We start from the raw sequence: 24,323 nt of genomic DNA, 5'->3' as shown, positions 1-24,323 counted from the left end.
AAAATGACCAGAACTCGAAGTAATATACCACAAATTCTGAAGTAAAAGCTGGTATACAAATAATGGCTGATTTAAAAAAAAACAAAAGATTAAGGTAGGGTGCAATCATCTGAATGTAACGAACATTACCATAACACTAAAGCTATCATTATAACAGTCATGTCATACTCATCTCACTTTCCCTTTTTAACAGAAATATTGTTCTATCCACTAATTATTTCCATCTGCTCCTACTGCACAGTTTTTCAAGGGCTGTCAAGCAGCTGTCAGTGTCACTCAATACTTCCTCCAGAAGGATATTTCTTTCCTACCCGTTCAAATTAAAAGCACCATCAGGAAGGGGAATGATCTTAATAGGAATTTAAAAAAAAAAAATGAAAAAAAATTGAAAAAAAGATACAAAACAAAAGAAGCGACTGGAAGCAGATTAGAAAACAGGATGATGTCTAATCAAAATTTGATCAATCTTCAAAGACAGATGAAATTAGCAATAAAGGACTATTTACAAATAAAGGGCTGGTGGTCTCTACTTTGGGTTTTTGATGGTTGTTTAAGTGAAGGAAATGCTGTATAAGATGACAGAGGAAAACAAATCAAATTCTTGATATGTCAGCACTTGATGCATGTAAAAGAACGTAATAATATTTTAACAAGAAAATTAGGATATGATTTTTATACTGTCCAGCCCAAATGCCCCCCCCACACCACCTTAATACTGAGACTTTTACTAAGACTGCGGCCCTCACTAACTTGCCTGATTAAAGATGAATGTCTGCTAACCTCTGTGACCCAGCGAGCTGTGGAGGTTCAGGGTCTCAGGCTGAGACTCTTAGCAGATTAATCACTGAAAGATTTAATCTCAGTCTACAATCCCATCGTTGTTGTTCAGCAGCAGATGATTCTCTTTTGTCTCCTCCTTTGAGGTATCAACTGCTTGTGTGTGCATGCACACACATGGAGACACTGTGGATTATTACTAGCAGAGAACCATATGAGTGATAGCCTTTACTGGGAGCATCTTCAAGCACTGCCGTGTGCTGAATAGGAAGGGATGATGGGGCTATGATTGAACGGTTTAAAGGGTTTTTCCATTCCAGATGTGACTCAGATTTGAGCCATTCATCAATAATTTCCGTCTTTTTTTTTTACAGACAAACAGGATTAACAAGGTCATACCCACTACTTGTGGGTGCATCTGGACCTGACAAGCCCATTAAATAGCTATGAATTACAATTCAAAGAAAGTCAAAGCCTTTTTCTGGCCCTACGCAGTCTGATTTACTGTGCGCTGTTACTGTTTTACATTTTTCCTTTTTTCTGGAGGCAATGTGCCACGCCCAATAAATGACCGGGTGACAGGTCTTCAATCAGACTCTTGGTTTGACAGCACCTTTTCGAAGCTCTCTGCCAGATAGTTGATATTTTTGTTTTGACTGTGTAGAAGGTCTGTCAAAACCTCAAGGCAGCAGATGTTGTTGAACATTGTGGTGAACAAAAACACCACAATCTTATAAACTAGTTAATTTGTTGATCCAAGACACACTGAGCAAGAGAGGGTAGGAGAGTGAGAGGGAGAGATAGAAACCATCGCTAAAAGAAGGAGAGAGCTCAGAGTGCTCCATCAGTGCTAGTGCAATTTCAAATGTACAGCAGGTAATTAGCCACTAATGAATAAAACAGCAAAATTAGCTGGGTTGAGCAAAAAAGGCTACCAGTAACACAGAAACGCTGACAACCGGAACTGAGACAATCTGCTCACCACAGTAGGTCAGAACATGAATTGCCTCTCACTACTGTTACTAGTTTTACTCAAGCAGAAGCAAAATTACTTGTCAAAAATGTATTCAGTTAAAAGTACAAAGTAAGTAAGTTAAAAATAATAAAAGGAATAAATGTGTAACTTTTTTGGGGGGGTATGATGCTATATAATATTGAAATATGATAAACTATGAAATTAACGGACATCTTTATGCTACCAGGTGTCTATGCATTGGTATTTTTCTGAGGTGACTGCCACACCAAAAGCAAACAATACATTCCAGTCATACAATTTGCAGCCTGTGCATACAACTGATAAGATCCAATATACACTCAGTTGGCAGTTTATTAGGTACAGCTAGCTAAAGCTGATGCAGTCTAATACAACAGTGCTGCAAGAAATCCTCCTTTAGTGAAGGTTCTAATGTTTTTAAAACTGTTTTAGAGAGTCGGTGAATCAACTGTAGGATCATTTTGGAGGATGTAGTGTGTGGTGCTGGTCACCTGTATTGCAACCATGACAACGAAGGTCTGGTACACCTGCCGCTGGTACTCTCCCATGGCTCGTATCCGAGGGTAGGGACAAACGACCTCTATGGTTGTTTAGTTTGGACGACTTTTTGCAAGCAGAATAAGCACTGAAGCTATTCTGGCTGCTCGTGGAGGAACAACACCTAACTTTACAGCGTTTGTACATGCTTTGTTTCTTTAAAAGTCAATCTTTCTAATTATTTGCTATAAGCAGTACTAACCAGATCTCAGCCACCACTGTTCTTGAATCCCAGTCTAAGTGCGAAGATTTGACAAAATGATTTAACAAGAATTGCTTGTCTTGCTAGAACATTATAACTCTCATCAGGTCAGTTTACACATTTAAACTGATGCACCAGAGCTGCAAAAACTCTAAGATATAACTGTCGCTGTTGTCACACTTCAAGAAGAAATGAAGGAATATCACGGAGATCAGACACGTGAGGTCAAAGACAGGAGGCACCATCACCTCTCACATATAACCACCTGTTATCATATCATCAAAGTTCCATAGATGCCACCTTAGCAAACTCCATCCACAGAGGAAGGCCATGAGATGCAGTTGTAAGTTCAAGAAAAATCTAGTAAGTGGACATTGAGTTAAGAATTTTCACGGTCATGAAGTCTAATGTTAAATCTCCTGTGGAGGACATGAGAACAGCAGACATGAGGAGAGGCACAGTCAGACTCAACTGGCAAAGTCAAGTCATTGTCTTACTGGACATCAGAAGCAGCACAGACCTGTCTGTTGTTTTCCTGTGTTGCTATGAATCCTGAGCCAAACCAGCCTGTCAGTTATAGACCTATTACCTTCCTTGCAGCCTTTACTAAGCTATTTGAATAAAACCTGCCTGTGCCAGCTGATGGAAAACACCTGCTGTGATGTCACTGATCAGGGTGTGACCAAAATTGCAGGGTGCTTAGGTTCAGCTCATGAACTCCACTGAAGGAGCTGTTTGCTGCCTCCTGTGAATCTGTGCTGATGTAGCATTTAAATGAAGCAGACCACAGTGCTAGCTAGTTTATCCCTAACACAAGGTTTACCTCTAAATCATTTCCTGTTTTCGATGTATATCCTGGGAATCTGACACCCACCCAAGACTCAGGAGCAGGTCTCCGAATTCACAGATAGCCCCTAATAAAACATTTTGAAGAACGATTTACAGAACTGAGGAAACACATCTAAAAAGAGCTGAGTATAACCTATCTCAGGGAACAACAAAGAGACACCTCTATCTCATCTAACTGTCTGGAAAAAGCGCTGCCAGGTCAAGATACTATTTATCAAAAAGTATAAAACTCTGGATCTCTACTGGAGGGATGGAACACCATTCTTCCAAAAGATGTTCCCTCATTTGGTGTTTTGATGATGGTGGTGGAGAGCGCTGTCTAACACGTCAGTCCAAAATCTCCCATAGGTGTGGCTGATCAGTGTAAATCACTGCAGTAGTGTGGAACAGTCCTGTGCAAGGGAGACTGCTCTGGTCCTATTGAAGGACTTTGATTTGATGTAAGTCATTGAGAGACTTGCAGAGCAGACAGAGGTCTTCATATCACAGTTTGACTAAGGGCTTGTCTACATCTATTTCTGGCTAACTGTGGTAGTGTTTATAAAACAGAACCATGCATACACTTGGCTTTATAAATCTGACTAAATAAGTGCATATCCTTCTTTTTGTCTTTTTGCGTTCATAGAGCACACAGTGGATTCACACAGCTGAATTTCCTGTAAGACATACGAGAGCTTATCATACAAAGGCAACTGTAAACTCTGTTGAGCGTTCAGGTAGATACACCTGCTATACTGACTCTAAACCCTATAGTTACTCATACAGTATTGCTCACACTCTAATCAAACTGGTTGTTTCTCTCCTTTACTTGTTTCTCCACAGTTTGTTTGACTGTTGTTACAGCAAAAAACAACAAAAAGCAAGTCACGCATTCACACACGCAATAATTGCCAAGTCTCATACGGGGCTTTATTTAGTTGGAAAAGAAAAGAGCAAACAGAGTGAATGCAGCTTCTCTGCTGGAGACAAATACCTGACCTGCTGCACTCCTCATACAGCATTCTTTCACTCTGTCACACAAGCTGTTTCCCTCACTGCGTGCGTGTGTGTGTGTGTATGTGAGTTTGCATTAGGTCACTCTCTGAGAAGCTGTATTGACCAACGCAGAGCAACATTAATGGTAAGAGAAAACACACTAATGCGCACACATCACATACATATACGCACTGTCTCCATTTGGAGAGTGTGTATCTTTCCTGACAGGACAGAGACAGGACCTCACCGGAAAGGGCCAGACCAAAGCCTGAAGGCACAGACACTGCTAAGCCCCGTCTAACACACACGCAGAGACCCACACAGACACACACACACACACACACACACACACACACACACACACACACACACACACACACACACACACACACACACACACACACACACACACACACTCACACTGTAGATTGATAGAAAGATATTGCAGGCTTTCTCCTTCCCCAAAATATTAGACCAACCCTTGTCCTTTAATGCAGTGATACACCCAAAATGTAAAACCTACAGGCCTAATCCTGAAACGTTTACCACAGCATCATCCATGCTTCATTTTATGTGACACGGAGTTCATGGTTCATTGAATAAAATGATATTATCTGTTATTGAAATGTAACACCAGTTAGGAAGAATATTAAATGAACATCATTCAGTCCAACATGAACCTAGAAGATAGAGGATATCTGTTGTACTTTTCTTTCCACAAAGTCTGCAGTGTTTTGAACCCTGATACTGTATGTTTATGGAGTAAACTTCAATTCAATCATTTTTGAAACTTGTAGGTATTTGTGTATCCGTGTAATTCTGTCTCTGTGGGAACCAATCAGAGTTTTAGACCTTCAGAGTGAGAAAATGTTTTTGAGGTGAAGTCACTCTTGCTGGTCCTCACGTTTTCAAGGAGCTGTTTAAGAATCAGGCGTTGAGTGTAAGCTTTTAGGGGATACGGAATGAATGCTAACAATGAAGGATCCTCATAAAGACACCAATATTAGGAGGTGTTGTGTTTGTGCATGTGTGTAAAGCCATATTCAGTTGTATATTTACACAGTGTGGCTGCAAAAGCTTTGGTGATATATATTCATAATGTCAATAAAGATCTGCATTTCATATGCTATAACTGTTGGGGCTCAGTTTATTGATATGAAGGCTTTTCTTCCCTGGCGGACACTAAGAATAATAAATAACTGTCCAACAAGAAACTGCTGCCTGCCTTATACACTGACTGACTGGTTTGCTGACTAGTTTAGGGGCTGTCTGATTTTGACTGACTTTCTAACCTATATCTGAAATTAACTGTAGACTTACCAACAAAGAGCCAGTGAACCATAAATAATGTGTGTATGTATTATATTTTATACTCTATATTGGTATTGTATAGGTAATTGTATTCTGATTAGATTCATGATTAATTGTTACATTTACCTCAGTAACTATTGATGAAACAATGTCTCATCAAATACACACGTGCACAATATTATCTGTCTTTGCAGTGGAGCTGTTCTTAATTTTTGTACTGAACAGTAAAAAGAAAATGGTGGAGTATCGTGTTAAATGTTGAAAATCGAAGTAAAAATTGTCTCTGTTTCATATATCTTGTGATCTTGTGGTATAAAAATACTGACGGTATAAATAGATGTGAATAGCACCGTTCACAGCGTTACAACACTGTTATCTCATTCCATCAGCCAGACTTTAACAGGTATGGAGTGACTGGAAAAATCTTTGTGTCTAAAATGTGTGATTTTCTGATACTACTTTTTTCTCGCTCATGCATTTGCGATGCACTTGTACTCATATTGTGTGACATGGTTTTGTTTCAGGTGCTGGAACAAATTGCTATTGCTGTCTTGAAGCTGCAGACATGTTCTTACAGTGTATACATCTAGCTTGGTTTTGTTTTGTATCACGTATCATGTATAAATTCAATGTGTTTCCACACAACTGACATAGAATCCTTTAACTGCAAGCTTTTCCTCATCTCCACACTGATGCATTTCCTCCAATATTTTGAGTTGTTTTCTCTTCGACTGGGGACTTAATTGCATCATTTATAACTTAATTACGTCAGTTAGTATTCATAATGTCAGTTTCAGTGACATTTCATTTAATTACCTGACCAGTCACAAGTCTTTTGCTAGTTGAGGTCAAGAACATTATGCATTTAAACACAATAGTCATTTAGGTTATTGTCATTTAAAGATATTAATCTATTTATTTATTATCTATTTATCAACCATACTTCCCAAAATGTACTAGCATCTGGCACCTAACAATTCATATGTTTAGATTCTGTAAGTAAAATAAGGTCAGTGACTACAGTACTCGGGTGCTGGGCTGAGTCACTGACTTATTCAGTGTCTGTCTGACCGTCTGTTTTACTTGATTATATGACTGGGACAATATGCTCATATCCCGATTCTATCAAGATAATCGGGTATCGATTCCATATGTATTGTATGTGTGTGTGTGTGTGTTGTATTTTAAAGTTTGTGATTCAATATTACGATTTATTGCGATGTTTATTAACTTTTTAAACACAAGACCATGGGAAAAAATTTAATCATAACTTCTAGAGACTATGTATATCACGAGTCATATTTCCAAAAACATTGCACATCACATTTCAGTCAGTCTTTCTGAGTTTTATTTCAGCAGCATCATTGCTACAAACCCAACTTCACGTGCTGATACTAACAGCCCGGCTAGCTCCCAGGCTAACTGTTAGCTGCTAGCTGCGTACAACTAGCTCAGCGTAAATAATAAATTAAATACTGATTCAGGAATCAGTGCAGCGATTATAAAATCGTAAGAAAAAAAAGAATCACGATTTTTGTCCCACCCCTACTTGATTATACTGTATTTTGTGACCCTGAATCACATTATTACAGAACAAGGTATGGAAATTACTGAAATTAAAGACTACCTGAATAACCAATAAGTGCTGTTAGGTTGGTAGTAGTCAGGTAGGTTAGCTGTGCTCCTGAACTAAATTACTACAAATATGAGCGTATAGGTAGCTGCAGCTTGGGGAGTGATTTAGTGACTGAAACAATGTATGATAAACTAATACCTAATCATTCACAAAATATAATTTGGATATGTCATGTTATCATCTGCCTCTGTGTTTGTGTGTCCTATATCTGTCCTAAAATGCATAATGAGTCTGTGATCTGCAGCTGTCATAAGCTTGTGTGTGTGTGTGTGTGTGTGTGTGTGTGTGTGTGTGTGTGTGTGTGTGTGTGTGTGTGTGTGTGTGTGTGTGTGTGTGTGACAATGACCTCACTCTGTAGTGCCCATCATCTGGAGCCCAAGGGGCTGCCATATGGCTGAATTCAGTGCAGGTCCACAGTAAGCTTGTACAGTGGAGAGAGACAGGGCATGAAACAAAGACTCACTTCATGCTGTGAGGGTGTGGTATTAACCCTTACCACCTACTTACAAATGCAACCTAAAAATACAATATCACGCCTCCCTGTAAGACATACATCCACATTTTTCTCACCACTGGTTTACATATTTTATAATGTCTCTTGTGTTTCATTGTGCTACAGTTACACAGTTAAGCAGGTAATACATTACGTAAGGAGACAAGATCCTAAAATGTGATTTCATTGTGTTTTTAAACCAAACCAAACCAAACCAAACCAAACCAAACCAAAACATAGGCCATGGCAAGAGTATAGAATACATCTCATTTGATTGTTTGCCCGCAACCTACTTCTACACAAATCACAAGCCTAATCACACTTTAGAATCATATGGTATCTGTGTTTGAAAAAGGTGTTTTGGGAAAAAGAGCAGACAAATCCATTTTTCTTAGCTACAGCCACAGGGTCATGAATCACATTAATTTGACACCCCTATAATCCTTAAAAACATGGTAGGTCATCAATAAAAAAAAAAGCAATTGTTCTTAATCTGCGGTTGTGTGCCTCTGCCGTTTGTTGGTGCATGTGTTTCTGTGTATGAGAAGGAGAAAGAGCGAACTGCTTAACATCTATGGCTGGGTGACATGTCTGGAATCTCGTTAGTGGCCTGTCCCTCTGGCCTTCGCTATAGCTCCATGTTCAGTGATAACCCTGTCCAGTGTATAGAACTCGTTCTGTGTATCACAACATCCGTAGGGCTAACATTTCAAACAAATTAATCAACCAAACCACACCAAAAAGTCTGCATTACCCTCGAACTGATTCTCACTGTGATTTCTACACGGCGCTGAATTCGTGTCATTCGCCTTGTTCTCTTCTCTCCCGACCAGAACAGAGGTTTTAGATTCTGCTATAGCAACTTCAGTCTGTGTGAATCACTGATAAAGCTGCACCTTCTCTTGGTAACTGCTGTAGGAAAAGTATGTTAATTTGACCCTTCACTAACTTCCCTTTGGGCTTCAAGAGAAAGAAGTTTTGAAAGCTGCCTCTAGGCTTCTCTCCCTCTCCCATCTTTGGATGCGACTGCGGTCAGCACAACAGTCGGATGATGAGACTGACAATGATGACAAAAAAGAGAATCTTTAATCACTCATTATTTATTTACTATTTCATTTATTACCCTGCAGTCTTTGTCACTATTAACTCTACTGTCCCTGGGGAACGCCCCCACCCCCACCCGGAGGTGCCTAAAACAGCAATAAGGACAAGAACCAGACCCACTCACAAACAGGACCAACAGTGTTCACTGGAACGCATGATAAAGCTGGATGTACCACCAGTGGGAACTGAACCTGAGGTTTCTGCTGTGACACTGTATTAACAACAGTTTAATTACTTTACTTATTACTCTTTGGAAAAGGAAACTCTTCACAGATGGAAGAGACAGTCTTGAAAACACATTCAAAATGTGTATTTTTTTTATTTTAATATCATAATAGTATCAAATGCAAAAATCTTCTACAAATTATAAGGACTGAAAGAGTGACACATCCATCCATTAGCTATACCTCTTTCCCTTTGAGGGGCCAGAGCCATCCCCAGCTGACATTGGGTGAGAGGTGGGGTACACCCTGTCCATTGGATTGTGTGTAACTGGAGGCAAACCAGTCAGAAAGGCCCTGGTCGGCTGGTAGATTTGATCCCAGAACCTTCTTACTGTGAGGCGACAGTGCTAACCACTGCACCACCGCCCAGGACTGACAGAGATCGGTATTTCTGGATTTTAAATGCACACTATCAATAATTGGACTATTGATAGATGTGAAATAATAATTCCGCTTCTTCTAAAATCCTAAAATCGTTACATTTCAGATTACAGTATATAAATAGAATTTTCCACTGAATTGCTGGATTGTACTCTGATTGAACTAGTTTTACAGTACCAGTATGAACACTAATTCTACTGGATACTAGATACTAGTTACTAGATATTAGACATTTTACAATTTATTGACATTTTACGAGACAGCCAATTAAATATTGATCAGTATGTGTGGAAACTGCCGCTTTATCACCATATCAGATGCTCAAGACCAACAATCAAAGAAAAACTGTTCTAGCCCATTTTCACACTTCAGTGCTGCATCGTAAAATAAAATGCTGGTGTGGCTAATCTAGGTGGTGTTTGTGTGTGTGTGTGTGTGTGTGTGTGTGTGTGTGTGTGTGTGTGTGTGTGTGTGTGTGTGTGTGTGTGTGTTTGTGTGTGTGTGTGTGTGTGTACTGCCTGAGCCAACGGGGCTTTTTTTTAAGCTAAAACCTAAAAGGTGTAATCCTATAAAGGACAGTAGAAAACTGACTGATTTTAAAGTCGGTTTTCTTTATTTCGGTTTACGATTCTGTGTTAGATTGTCTCCATTAAAGGATTTTAAGTAGTACAACGTAAATGTGGCAATGTCAGGAAAATATCAGCCTATGAATGATTTGATAAGCTGAAAATTTCAAAAAAATAAACTAAGGTTTAGATACTGTATATCACAATGGTCTTTTTACAGCTCTCCCAATGAAACCTTTAAAAATGCAGACATTTTTATTAATAAAAAATGAAAGTGATGAGACTTTTCTGTGAGTCCTTGAGGCGCCTACACACATAAAGTGTGTGTGTATTGTGTGTGAAAAATGAAGGATGAGACACAGGTGCGTGAGGGCACAGTTATCAACTTTGATGAGATTTGTAATGCTTTTTGAAGCATTGAGTCTCTCTGGATGGAACTGTACAGATGTACAGATCTGATCTAGACCTATGCACGCAGACTCAAAGCTGAAACTGCTGCCGATGGAGCCTCTACTGAGTATTGACTTGTTGGGAGTGAATCCTTCTGCCATCATTTTTTGGTGTTTTATATTTATATTTACTTTATATCAGTAGGTGGATTTATTTTCACTTTGACCTTAAACGATAAAACTGGCATTGCATATTTCTGTATAGATTTTTAAAATTATTATAAACAAATCAAAGAACTGAGAACAAAAATCAATTTATCCAACAGCTTGATATAACAATGATGGAGATCAGTGGCATGGGGATCTCCATTGCTGTTCATTAGTACTGGTGTATGATTGTAATGCTCCGAGGAATCGGTGATGAAAAGGCAAAGATTCCCCTGATATGAAGTAGCATCCATCAGGTAGTATTCCTTGCTTAGAGTATACAAATATAACTGTAGTTGCCCTGTACAGTAGTGCTGATGCCACTGTTATTGCACTGTTAGAACATTGTGCATATTCTGTTCCACAAGTGCCAAAGCACCACAGACAACATCAGCTGTCTTCCTTATGTCACAAGTCCTACTGTATCAATTAATTCCAGTTTGACTCATTTCAGCTCACTACTTGAATGAATGTGACGGCAGGGTTTCAAGACAGAAGGCAGAGAAAATGAGCTCTGTTCCCCCCATCCCTGCATCTTGCTGCTTGTGTATAAATATTTGATTTCCTCCTCCTCTCATCATGTTGTACACAGATATTTTCAGCTGTCTATAGTCAGTCTTTCATGTCCTCTTCTCTCTGTCTGTCTATCATTTTCCCCTCACCGAGCTCTGCGGTTCCGATTTGTCAGCTTCTCTTTTAACAGCCTCACAAAGCTCGTGGTCTGAACTTTTCCCCAACAGCATGCAAAACTAATCTGCCACTGGCTCACCTGCTGATGGCAGATCAACCAAGAGAACTGTACCGATTAAAAATACTTGCCAGCTACATCATTATGTCATGGATTATCTCACCGAACATAACTGCAGTAGTTTTGCATTAGTATGCAAATTCATCTTGAGCCTTTCCCTGGCACTGAAAAGAGATTATAAGGGGATATCCACAACAGCTGTAGTCTATTACTTTCTTGATTTAAAGTACCTGCATAAACATTATGTCAGCAAGATAAACATTCGTCTAATGGTTACTATCGCCATTCTCAGTCATTTACGTACAACCACTTTTACCACTCAGTGGTACTACAGCTAAGCACTGCAGAACTCTTGCAAGTTGTTACCACAACTACCACTATAGTTCTGCAGAACTGTTACCATGGCCACCTATGTAATGCAAATGTGAAAGTGTAACCACAACTACCACTGACATTCTGTTACCATGAGTAACACTGTAATATTAACACGGAACGGTTGACACAACTACCAATGTAGTGCTCCTACAGAACTGTTACCATGGCTACCACCATAATACTAATAGAGGATGAGGCTACCACTGCAGTACTGATTCAGATGGAGAAAATTCACATATTAGACACCAGCCTCCTCTATATAATCCTTTCAGACCTTTTGTGCACATCAAATACACACAAATACCCCTCTCCCTGGCGTACACACAAACACACACACACACACAAACACACACACACACACACACACACACACACACACACACACACACACACACACACACACACACACACACACACACACACACACACACACACACACACACACACACCCAGCACAAAGAGTGGTGGCAGTGAGTGGAGCTGATATGATTGATGAAGTCTTTTAGAGTAAGATAATCCCACTCAGTGGCTAATGGCTTACACCAGATGGGCTGCTATCACTCTCTCTCTCTCTCAGTCACACACACACAAACATATACACACAAGTCCAGACACTGGTGCAAATACACACAAAGACAACCCTGAGTAAAGGTCATAGAAAATAAATAAAGTAATATGAAATTAAGGACAGAGAGAAAAGGGCACCCATAGAAAAAGGAAAAATCTGCTGTTTGGTGAGCAACATGAACTCTTTTTTTTTGCTTTGACAATGCGCATAGAGGTTAATGATGTTTTGAAGCAGTTAAGGAAGAATTTACAACCTCACAGATCTACACATACACTTGACACACTATAAAGTCCTACAATCATGCAATATTATAACAGAGATGCTACAAATTTTTAAAGACTGCTATGAATAATTCAAAAAGATTTCCATAGTGCTGAATCTAGAAAAAACTGCTAAACTCCAAAAAATTGTATTATCACCACTATATCAATCTGTTCATATAGTCTGAACCTCCCAAGAACAAGGGAGAAGACACTGCTGGGTGGATTCTATCAGCGGTTTCATGTATGTATGAGTCTCCCCGTTCATGTGGATGTGGAGAATTAACAGAGTAGATTTTTAGCTGGTCGACTCGTGGCCCAATCCTTTCTAATGACGTGCAGGCTAGTTTCTCAAGCACAATGGAGATTAAATGACGCCATTATTCCTAATGCAAAGTGTGTGTGTGTGTGTGTGTGTGTGTGTGTGTGTGTGTGTGTGTGTGTGTGTGTGTGTGTGTGTGTGTGTGTGTGTGTTTAAGATTTGACTGTGTTGGATTTGATTAATTTCTGAAACACTTCTACATGTTTTGGCTGCTGAGCGTGCAGCATGAAATATCGCCTGCTAAACAGCATTTTAAAACAAAAGTGTTGATTTCCTCCTGTTCTCTCTGTCCTCAGACTCTGTCTTAAATATCTTGCTTTCCTGAGCTCTCTTCCTCTCCTTCTCTCTCCACAGAGTTAATCTGATTAAACTAGCAGCTGTCTGTGATACTGAACAACAATTGTGGCCTGCTAAGTAGCAGATAAGCATCATTACATCATGAATTATGCAAGGGAGGGTGCATTGGGACACAACAATGCAGTAGTTTAGTATACACTAATCAGTCACATAATCCAACAGATTTCTTTATTAAATCCTTGCACCAACTCACAGTATTTCCTAGTGGCAAATAATAGAGCCAGCTAACATTAGTCTCTAGCAGTAAAATATAGAGAGAGTCATAGTACTAAGTTGTTTTATTTTACATCTGTTAATCATTTCAAAAGACAGGATTTACACATTATGGAACGATCCAGCATATTTAGTCAGTGGTAACCAACCCCTGACGTGCACTCTGGTACCAGGCCACAAGGCGTGTGCTACCGAACCACAATGAAACAACAGGATTCAGCTAAAAAAAATAAATAAAAAGCTGTCTCCTCCCTCATCGTTCCACATGGCATTTTAGCCACTGGCAAATTGCAGAAGACCATGTAACCATATCACCAGCAGAATTATTTGGTATTATTTACTGGCAATTGAACAGAGAGTTGCAAACTACTTAAACATCTCTCTCTGCCTGTGGATTAGGTTCGTTTTTTGCAGCAAGAAAGAGACTGTTACCTGCTACAATGTTAAATACCTGAAACTCAGTATCAAATAAGTGCCACTATACAAAAGTAGAGCAGCAGAGACAGAATCAACTGTAAAATGGTATTACACCATCCTTGTTAATGAATTGCAGAGTCTTGGATTATGTCATCTTTACCTGTTCATCTTAAAAAAGCACTGTTTGCTGGGCATGCACAATCCAGGAAAAGTCTATTTTTAATAGGCTGAGACACTGGGCGAAGGAAGACACTGGCCTGTAGGATAATCTGTAAGTATACAGCTGTGTAGCTATTAGGGATGGGTTCCCATAGCCGGTTCCCCTCTGGATCCGGTTCAAAGTTGTTAAAATATCTCCACGGCTAACGAATCCCGTATCGAGTCTTTCATTCACATTCTCTGTTTAGTTTCTTCCCTTTGCCTCTCCCTCTCTGACACTACAGGAAAAAAAAGACTGATGAAATATAAAAACGTGTGATAACTCAGCGAAGGTGTTGTAAACAAACATGGCGGAACAGCTTAAGCATTCCAAAGTCAGCAAAATATCTCCAAAATGCAATATTTGCAGGAGGGTGCTCACGACACAGCAGGAAATGACAAGTCCTTTGTTTAGACATGTTAAAGTAAGAACTTGTGGCATTTTTGATAACTTCACACGGACGAGTGCTTCACCTCAGCCTACAGCCGGTGTCACGACATATTCTGTGACGTCTACTCTTGCTACGGCAAGCTCGCCTTCAGGTAAACGTTATGAGCACTGTGCATGCAAAAAAAATCAGCCGTTTATTTAATTGAATGAAATAATTTTCACTGTGTTTTCACTTCAGCTTCCATGGCTTCTGCAGCTGCAGGAGAGCCCCACAGTGAATAACATAATGCGTGAGGGCAGTGTTAATGAATGTCACAGAGCAGTACCAAAATACACCCATCAGCCACATCATTAAAACCACTTTCAATGTTTTGGCTATGGGGTGTATATGTACAGTATATGTATACACAAAAAAAAACACACACACACACACACACATACATATATATATCTATATACATATGTATTCAACAAATAGGGTTTTACCTACCTACCTATTTCTTCATCCCTGAAAAAGGCCTTTTTTCTATGAAATGTACATGATTTTTAAGTTTTTGGTGACTGAAATGTTTTGTTTTGGATTTTTTTTACCTTGGGCAGTTTACTGCTGAACTTTGTACCATTTAAGGTTGTTCACTGGACTAGAACCACTGGAATCTCAATAAAAACTGGAAAAATGGGGCCGTTCTAAAACGACTTTTCTTCGTCCTATGACCAAGAAATTATGATGAAATATTGCGCCATGAACCCGTATTGTCAATTAGCACAACCCACTGTGAAGTGTGGTTTGAAAAGAAAACCTAAGTCGGTTAATCTTCTGTTACTGCAATGAATCCTCTGGTTTCTGTGTGTCTTGCTGCATACCCTTTAACGAGACCAATAAGTTGACAAAAGCAAACAGTTTTCAAGAATGAGCTGTCAAGCTCAACTTATAAGTGAACATGGACGAGAAGTCCTAAACATGATCGGGATCATGGAACGTTTCAGCATATACAGCTCTGTGACAATTGACCATCTGATGATGAAGACCGTGTAATATGGTCAAATAACAGTGTATAAGTAGACAGTTGAGGCTCTCTTGCCCACTGCTGTTTCCAAGCTCGAGAATGAATTTGCAAAAAAGGAAAAGCCCATGCTCTCCAGCCCTAGATATGGCATACTCTGAAGTGATGGCTTTGCAATGTCTAACGGTGAACTGCATGAAAAACAGCATGAGAAAAAAAAAGGCAGGAGGAGAATCATCAGGTGAAGTTGTGTATGAAGAATAAACCATGTTTGATGTGGAGAACAAAGACCTTCGGTGCAGCAATGCACAGCTCCCGGCTCACACAAACACACACCAGTAGACAACGCTTGAAAGCGAGTAAGGACAGCAGGTTGAGCCTAGCTCTGAGAAAAAGTGTGTTTTCATCTCAAGCTGTCCTAGTGTTTCCGTGAGTGGTTAAGAGAAACAGGTGCATATAGAGATCTGTATTCAGACTGTTTCTGAAACCAGCTTTCTCCCACCTTTAATTCTTCATGATACATTTTCCCAGTCTGTCCCTACTCCTCTTACCTTTCTTAGTTATGATAATGCGGAGCAGCGGATTGGCTGACGATACAGCTTTGTGGAAGTTGTCGTCATTGTTGATTGGAAGGAGGTCTCCGTGGACGTCGGCGTATCCCAGCAGCACGTCAACACCGGGGATGTGATGGATGGTTTGGAGGAGGCGGTAGAACTCCTGGAAGCCACCCGGGCCGTTCCTCTTCAGAGCGAAGCGACGGTACTCTGCCTCAAACTGCAAAAGGGGAACGACACAGTCGTCAAGCGGTGTTTCCCCCTTAGATATTTCTGAGTTTAGGATGGAAGAGGATCAACTTGTAATTTAATACACTGACAGCTGAGACAAACAAGATCACTATCAATGTTTACACGTAATGTTGTATTAGACATTTTAAGTGCCTGCCTGACTGCTGACATCAAAAACAGACGGATTCTCAGATACATAAAGTCACATAACATATGATATGACATATGTAGAAATGATATGTATGAATACAGATATGCCGGTCACTCAAACTGGTGGCGTTCTGGTGGTATACGGTCACACTGAGATAACTTGAAGTCTAATTGAAGTCATGCATTTTTTGTTGTTTCAATGTCAGGAGCAAATATTTGAAAACCCTCAAGTGCCAATTTGATGGAAAAAGATGTTCTTATGGAAATACAAGCAACATTCAAAATTGACATGACATCAGTGTTGACAACTCTCACGCTTCTGGCGTAAGACACTCGGCTTTCAGGCTCTGTCTCATGCTCACACGCCCAAACAAATCTTATGAGATTTGTTTGGGCTTCCTCAATAAGAGGAAGCCACAAATCAACTAAATCAACTCCTTCATGGAAAATATCGCTAAAAAAATCAAAATCAGTCCAGTTGTACTGTTTGTTTCCTGCAACTTTTGTATGTAGGATTCTTTCCGATGTGTTTTCTGAATATCTGCAGCCATCACAGAACTGCATTTGCAGAAATGATTAGCAGAGGGTAATGATAATCTGAATATCACTCCGGCTGGTCGACGGAAGTTGACAACCCTGTAACATGTACAATAAGAGGGTGAAGTTGCTGAGCAGCTGATGAATAAGCCGCCGATGAAGAAGAATGAATAAAACAGCAGATGCTTATCAGCTCCTGCAACCACAACTTCAGTAACCTGCCTGAACTAACACAATGCTCTGTTAAAAAAGACCTAACACTGCCATGCATTTGTCTGGTGACGTCTGGTGCATTACAACTACATGTCAGCTACAAAATCAGAGAATAGCCTACATTACACTTTCAGATGTAGTAAATGATATACAGCTACAAAACAGTTGGTATTTTCTTTGTTTGAAAATACGCAATGAGCAATACACTCTTCGGGTGCTTTCAGACAGTGAGGGGTTCCTGCCATCGCCGCCGCCAGGCAACATCAGCGTCCTGTGTTTTGAACCAGCGGCAACAGCTTTAGTTACTAGTTACTTTTAAGATGAAGATTTTACACGATGGATAATATAACAAGCTCTTAAAATGCAACACTTTTTTAAAGATTAAAGGTTTCCAACCTTCGTTGCTTCTGACGTCTGATGGTCATATTTCAGAAGTCTACGAGTTGTTAATGCCTCCACCAAATACTGATTTTTTTTCCCCTCTAAACTGCTCACATGGTTTCATTTCAATAAATGTTCAAATGAACCAATATGTCACCAAAAATCAAAGATCAGAGAAAAAGTCCAAAAACTGAAAACAGATGTGTATTGCAACTTTTATTTATTTATTAATTTGTTTATTTATTCATTTTTAATTTATCTGTATTCTTTTGTATAAAACTGTATATTAATTAGTTCAAACCAGCTCCACCTCCAGCAGCTGAAACAGTAACATGCTGCTTACACACCGATGCTTCAGTAGTAATCATCTAATGAAGTCATATATAATAATATGCCGGAGGGACCAAACCAGTACTTTTACTTTAATACTTTAACTACATTTTGGACTTTTACTTGTAGTGGAGTATTTTTACATTTCTGTGTTGGTACTTTTACTTAAATAAAGGATCTGAATCCGTCTTCCACTACTGACAGGCTGTAGCTGAAAAAGAGGAAAATGGTTGGCAATATGACACAGTTCTTTTCGTTGACACATCCGCTCTCAGCTACTGAAGAGGTGTGTCATTCAGTGAAGTCAAATACAGTAAAATCAGCTCCTATATCGTTTCACTCACTGTGTGCCTTCGAGCACTCAGTAGGCTCAGACCGTTCCAAAACTTTAAGGAGCACAGTGAAAAAAGAGAGGCTGACTGGCCTGCGGTCAAACTGAACTTGGACATAGAGCCGACAGTGGAGGACAAGACTCACAGACCGCCGTTCAGACAGTAAGTACAACAACAAACTTGATGACTGTTGTAACTCACTCACCGGATGAGAGCATCAACAACCACTGAGTTGCATAGCAACGTAGCACTGTGTGTGTGTGTGTGTGTGCACTAGTCAGTGTGAAAAGACTGTGCAGGCTCTCTTTTTGCTTTAATGCTTGTGAGCTGCAGCTGCTGTGGAGTTTATATTGTTTATCCTTCTAAGTGTTGTCTGCCCTAGTGTTGCTTTGTTTCTGCTGTATCTGTGTTTGGTGTCCTTGAACTTTTGGAAGTGTTCTCAGCTAATCTTGGTGAACCGAAAAAGCATCTTTCATCAACAGCTATTAGCAGGACATATGCTGGTTTGTACTTTCAGGTGATGGAATTTCTGTTCTTCTCTGGAGCTGGCACGGCAGGTACTGCATGTGTGCTCAATGTACTGCCTACAACTACAGGACACTGTGTGTGCTCTCAAAGTGTTTCACAATCTCATATGCCTCATCACGGATCCATTCCTGTGCACGTGCGCTTTCTTCTTTAATCTAAATCCCTGAACTCCCTCTGGACCACCCAACCTCATCAATCCCTGTGCAGAAATGCCTGGATGGTGGGAAGAATCAGTTACGGGAACTGTAGTAGAGAAAGGCCCTTGGTGATCGACAACATAATGTGACATTAGTGCTGAGATATGCTTATGATTGTTTTAGCAAGGTCTGGTTGTACCAGGACAGGAAACATGTTATTTTGGGTTAAGAGATGCATACCAGTAATTAAAACAGTGGATATAGTTTAGTCTAGTTTAGTTAAATGGATTATTACAGGGAAAGGAAGGCTTATGTAATTATGTAAACGGCTTAACAGAGCTATTGCCTAAACTCTCTGTACTGGTATACACTACAGTGCACGAGTAAATGGGGCCATTATTAACGCTACAACGGAACAGTAGCAACCTGTATACTCCAGATTATTATGAAATCAGAGCCTGATGGAAAACATATTAAGCAATCCACCAGTCAGGCCTATTCTGAAAATGTATCACCACTGTGAGACACCACAGTGATTGTATTAACAATCAAATGTTAACAGTCACATGGCAGCATAGCCTGCTGTCTAACACTTCCGAAAGTTGTAGAAGAACGAGAAGCAAAAAACCGCAGCACAAATTGTCCTTATTGTTACCTCAGCCACGACTCAACTCAAACTGAGAAAAATTAGTACTCTTAAATTATAATATTACAACTGCTATGTCTGAAAAAATATGTAATAAGACTCCCAAAATTTACCTGAGCCATCTTAACAGGTGGACAGAGACAGAGGGCTGGAGCGGCAGGTCCAGCCCTCTGTCTGCTGGTGCAGCTGGTGAAGGTGGAGATACTGTTGGTACGACTGATGTCTCACTAGGGTACCGAGGTAAATGCAGCCAAGCACGTACTGTAATGTCTTATCAAGAGAAAGAAGTGTGCAGTCGCAGCCTGTAGTGATTTCAGTTCATTATTCATCAAGTCTTAAGTCAAGGTTGATGAACCGAAACAAGAACACCCCGTCCACTGTCTGCTGTTACAAAATTGGATATGATGATCACTGATAATTATCGCTCTATTTGTGTGCAAATCGAAATTTGTGTAAACTAAACATATGCGACTATGGGGGATAAGGAAAGAGATGCCTTTTGTAAAAGACATGCTAAAATGACAGACTCCAGCCTAGTGTACCTGCATGACAACTCCAGTTCATGTGTCTGAGTAGAAATCTGTGCCTGGAAAATTATCACAAAAATCCTTTGTAAATCAGACAGTTGACACTGCGTTCAGCCTTATAAAACTAATTAAATACAGGTATAAATCATTTCCTGACAAGCCATACAACTGATGACAGATGTTGGACAGTTTAGTCCAACATACTATCGGCATGCTGACTCATATATAAACAGCAACAGACACTCCTCAAAGTGGAGTGTGCACTGAGCACATTATTTTCCCACAATTAATAAAACATACACATAGTTTACTGCAGTGTCTTCCACTATAACGTCCTTGTTGGGGCTTAAATTGTTTGTATAACAGCACATTCTGGAGTCTCCTGTTTTATGTGATTTTACATATTAATGCACACCTAAAAAATATGCTTTCACATCATCTCAGTATGGCTTAACTAATGCCAAAGGAAAAAATACCATATGCTGATGGTGTTGTTTGTCCTAAACGTCATCAGCCGAATTCAAAAATATAGAATAAAATAAGTAGAAATGATCCCAAGAATGGGAATTGGGCATATTTTAATGGATCAGTATTGGCTAATATAAACCTGATCAAACCATGATCCTATCTTTACTGTACCGTGTTTTGTCCTCCTCAGTCTGCTAGAGTTGCAGCACTTTAAGACAGTGAGCATTTCGCTGCATAAGTGTATGAAAATTAGAGTGTGTGCATGTAAAAATTTATATAGTGCCAGCTTTGCCGGTGGCAGAGTTCAGACTCCGAGTCGGAAAAATACACATATTTTACTTAGCCAATACTGTTTCTGATAAAGAGCCAGGATAGTGACTTAAGTGACTTAAGTCGCACAAGAAAAAGAGAGAGAGCGAGAGAGATAAAGGAGGAGAGACAAAGGGAGAAAAGCAGACAGGATCGTTAGCAGGTCAGATCGGACACACGTCTGAGAGAGATCATAACAGACCGAACGTCAAAGAAAAAAAAGTGACTGTGTGTAGGAGTGCGTGTGTGTTATGTGTGTATGTTCCTGGTGTCTCTCGTTATTTCAAGCTTAGTGAAATGGGTTTTGATGAAGTAATTCCCTTCAAGTCTTTAAAACTGCCCTCAGATGGTAATCGATCATCTAAGTGTTGAAAGGTGACAGCCGGAGTCGGATTTTTTTTCATTATTTCTTTTAATTCTTTTAAAACTTTTCTCGCAAATGTGTTCAACTAGAAGATTTCTAAAAATTGCTGCTTGGAATTGCAGCTGCATGGAAATACAGACCTTCAAAACTTTTGGCTGCAACTAAACTGTGCCGTGAGCAGGGGTCAGGAGGCAAATCGCTATGAAATCACTATGACCTATCCTACTTTCAATACGTACTCTTGCTTTAACGTGGCACTTACTGTAGCTGTCTGTAACCTTACATCGAGTAACTGTCAATGACAGAGAAATTATCCACTATTCCTATCCACTAGCAGTGGATCCACTGGCAGTGTCCCTGGTTAGTTAGTGAGAGCATGGGCTTGGCAGTGGGTGACAGGTCGTGACAGGCCAGGACTGCCTTGGCCAGCCATGATGCCAGTCATACAGGTTGTCTCTTGACAGCTGTATTTGAATTTTTTCCTGTTTAAGATGTAGTAGCCACACAGAGCTGATACAGTATGTAAGTATGGATTTACATGCTCCTCAGTGTATGAAATTGTTGAAAATACCACTGTAGTACTGCATGAGTGTGCTAAAGCAGCGAAACTTCATGACATGCTTGTTCGTTATCGAACAAGCATGTCATGAAGTTTCGCTTCATATTGTGGGTCTGAATGTGGAGCATCTCTTGTCTTTTATTTTTTTCCACAGAAATGACAAATGTGGTTTTAACCTACATTTAACATTCAGATTCAAATGTTCCAAATGCCTGTAATGGTATATCCTAAAACGTATTTTAAGGGACAATACCAAGTTTTATCTTCCTAACTACACATCCCGCTGACCAGTTCGGCATACATGCTGTCCACTTAAATTTCTTTTTTTCCCTGCTCCCCTAGCTACTGCAGCTTAACAACAGCAGTGGAAAGTTCCAAACACTGTATATCTATTTTCGCTCATTAATAGTGGTGGAAAAGTCATTGAGAGGTTGAAATCAAAAGTTAAAGTAGGCCTACTCATTGCGAAGAATACTTCTATAAACAGCGAGAGATTATCAATGCGTTATTTGTTTACTACGTTTTTTAATGTTGTGGATGCTCTAAGTACTCTGACATAGGCTTTGGCTGGCATATAAATCTTTACAGGGGGAAAATAATGTCAGAGGATATATGGACACAACGCCTTAGCTGTATCTGATTGAGACTCTATGGAACTCTAAGGCACAGCAATCAAGCCACGATAATACCATTAATTTTCCAACCTGAGAATAGATTAAAATAAAGATTCAAAATACTGACTGCATGTTATCTTTTACCTACACCGATTCCAGTGTATAATAAATTGATATTGATATTACACGAAGATTACAACTCACACACTTATCCGTCACCCAAACAATTTATCAGTGTTTTAAATGTTATGAATGTACCTTATAATGCAAAGTTACAATTGTCAGCTACATCTGTTTCCTCAACTAGTGGAAATTTAGCCTCCCAAAACAGACAAATACTGTACCTTTCACTGCACTACATTTATTTAACAGCTATTATCTGAATCTGTTACTTTACAGATTAAGATTTTACATGCAAAACATATTCTCACCACTTCATAAGATGCACTGTTACAGATGAAACTGCCCAAAAGTACATGAAGCAGTTAAAAACCTACTATAACATTATAGTACCACTCACCTGTTAATGCATCAGTAATAATCATCCAATAATATAATACTATTACACTGACAAGGGCCATTCTGCTTGATGAGTACTTTTACTATTTGTACTTTAAGTATATTTCGCTGACTACTCCTGTACTGTGACTTAAGTAATACTTTGAAGCCCGGAGTATGTATACTGTATTTATACTGAGACGTCGCGACCACAACTGGTACCATCTACCATCTAAACGGTGGTCTCCTTAAGCACAGTAACGGCGTACAGGCAGTGGTGAAGTAAATACAGCCCGACCTTAACACCTGCCGCAGCCTAGTGCTAAAACAGGTAGCACCCGAAGTAATGCTACACTACGGTACCACAGTAACACAGCCTAACGGGACAACTCATCGGATGAAAACTGAAGAGACGGACAAAGGACCTCTGGAAAAGAGGGAGAGGAAAAGACTGCGGGCACTGAGTAGCAGATTCGTTTTTTTTTTTTTTTAAATGGGGGCGGGGTGCAGAATAAATGCGGAATTGAGCGGCGCGGCGGACGGTAGCAGGCTCGGGTCTGGTAGCCTTACGCTTACGGCGGAGGCTACGGCGGGCGCACCCAGGCCGCCGGTCAGCTACACCCCAGTCGCTCTTCATTTCTACAGTATTTTCTCTGAATTACCGGCGTTAAACGGTGAAACGCAGGTGTCGGTGGGTCTGTTGGCGAGCGAGAGAGGGAGACATCGCGTCCCTTATCTGAACGACGGCAGGTTGTGTTGGTGTTGTCAGTGCATCGGCAATCCCCCCCCCCCCCCCCGGTAAACCAGACCCTCGTATCCCCACTAAAATGACCAGCCAAACATCCCCATCAGGCCACCACTCACTTTGCTCTTGACCTCCACCACGTTGTCGGTGAGTTTTAACGGCGTCCGGTGCTGCTGCTGCTGCTGTCTTGACATTCTGCTCCCCGGTTGGCTGCTTGGCTGAAGCACTGCGGATAAAACCATCAACCGGAATTAAGGTTGTCGTTCCCTCCTCTGTCCTCTGATAAAAGAACAAAATGATTCAAAACATGAAACAGCTTGCGCGAGCCGAGGCGCTCCTCTGCGGTCCCTGCGTTAATTTTCTGTTTTCCGTCGACACTCGGCTCAAAGCGCGGCCAGCTCTCGCTCCTGGGTTTGTGTCTCGTGCCGTCCTGTATCTGAGCGCGCCGTTATCGCTTCGCTTGCGACGCGGACGCAAAACAACAGCGCTCGCGACAGGTGGGGTCCGGTAGATCCAGTGCGGGATGTGAGGTGCCCGTGTAACCCGTCCTTCTCCTCTAACCTGATGGGGCTGGAGGACACAAGACAGGGGGCGGGACATGATGCCAGAGTAACACCACCGAAACGTTACCGTAACCGTACGTTGGCTCTTGATACCGACAAAACCATCTCTACTAGCTTAGCAATATTTCACTGTTTGGCT

At 40.4% G+C, this 24,323-nt stretch overlaps 1 protein-coding gene across 2 annotated transcripts in view; it reads right to left on the bottom strand.

Annotated features, from left to right (window-relative positions):
- pard6a (par-6 family cell polarity regulator alpha) overlaps nt 1-24,116 on the bottom strand; it is a 38,418-nt gene extending 14,302 nt beyond the window's left edge. Inside the window, exons 1-2 of one of the 2 annotated variants that reach the window (XM_040133176.1) lie at nt 23,741-24,116; nt 16,050-16,272 (exon numbers count right to left, since the gene is read on the bottom strand). In XM_040133176.1, coding sequence (XP_039989110.1) covers nt 16,050-16,272; nt 23,741-23,863 — 346 coding nt within the window. In that variant the 5' untranslated portion in view covers nt 23,864-24,116. Of the gene's footprint in view, nt 1-2,262; nt 2,504-16,049; nt 16,273-23,740 lie in introns of those variants that run through there. The other variant, XM_040133177.1, reaches the window with a different exon arrangement.
- Between the last annotated feature and the right edge of the window lie 207 nt (nt 24,117-24,323).

Source organism: Xiphias gladius, chromosome 8 (genome assembly GCF_016859285.1).
Source record: "Xiphias gladius isolate SHS-SW01 ecotype Sanya breed wild chromosome 8, ASM1685928v1, whole genome shotgun sequence".
Lineage (NCBI taxonomy): Eukaryota > Metazoa > Chordata > Actinopteri > Istiophoriformes > Xiphiidae > Xiphias > Xiphias gladius.
This window is presented reverse-complemented; position numbering and strand designations above follow the sequence as displayed.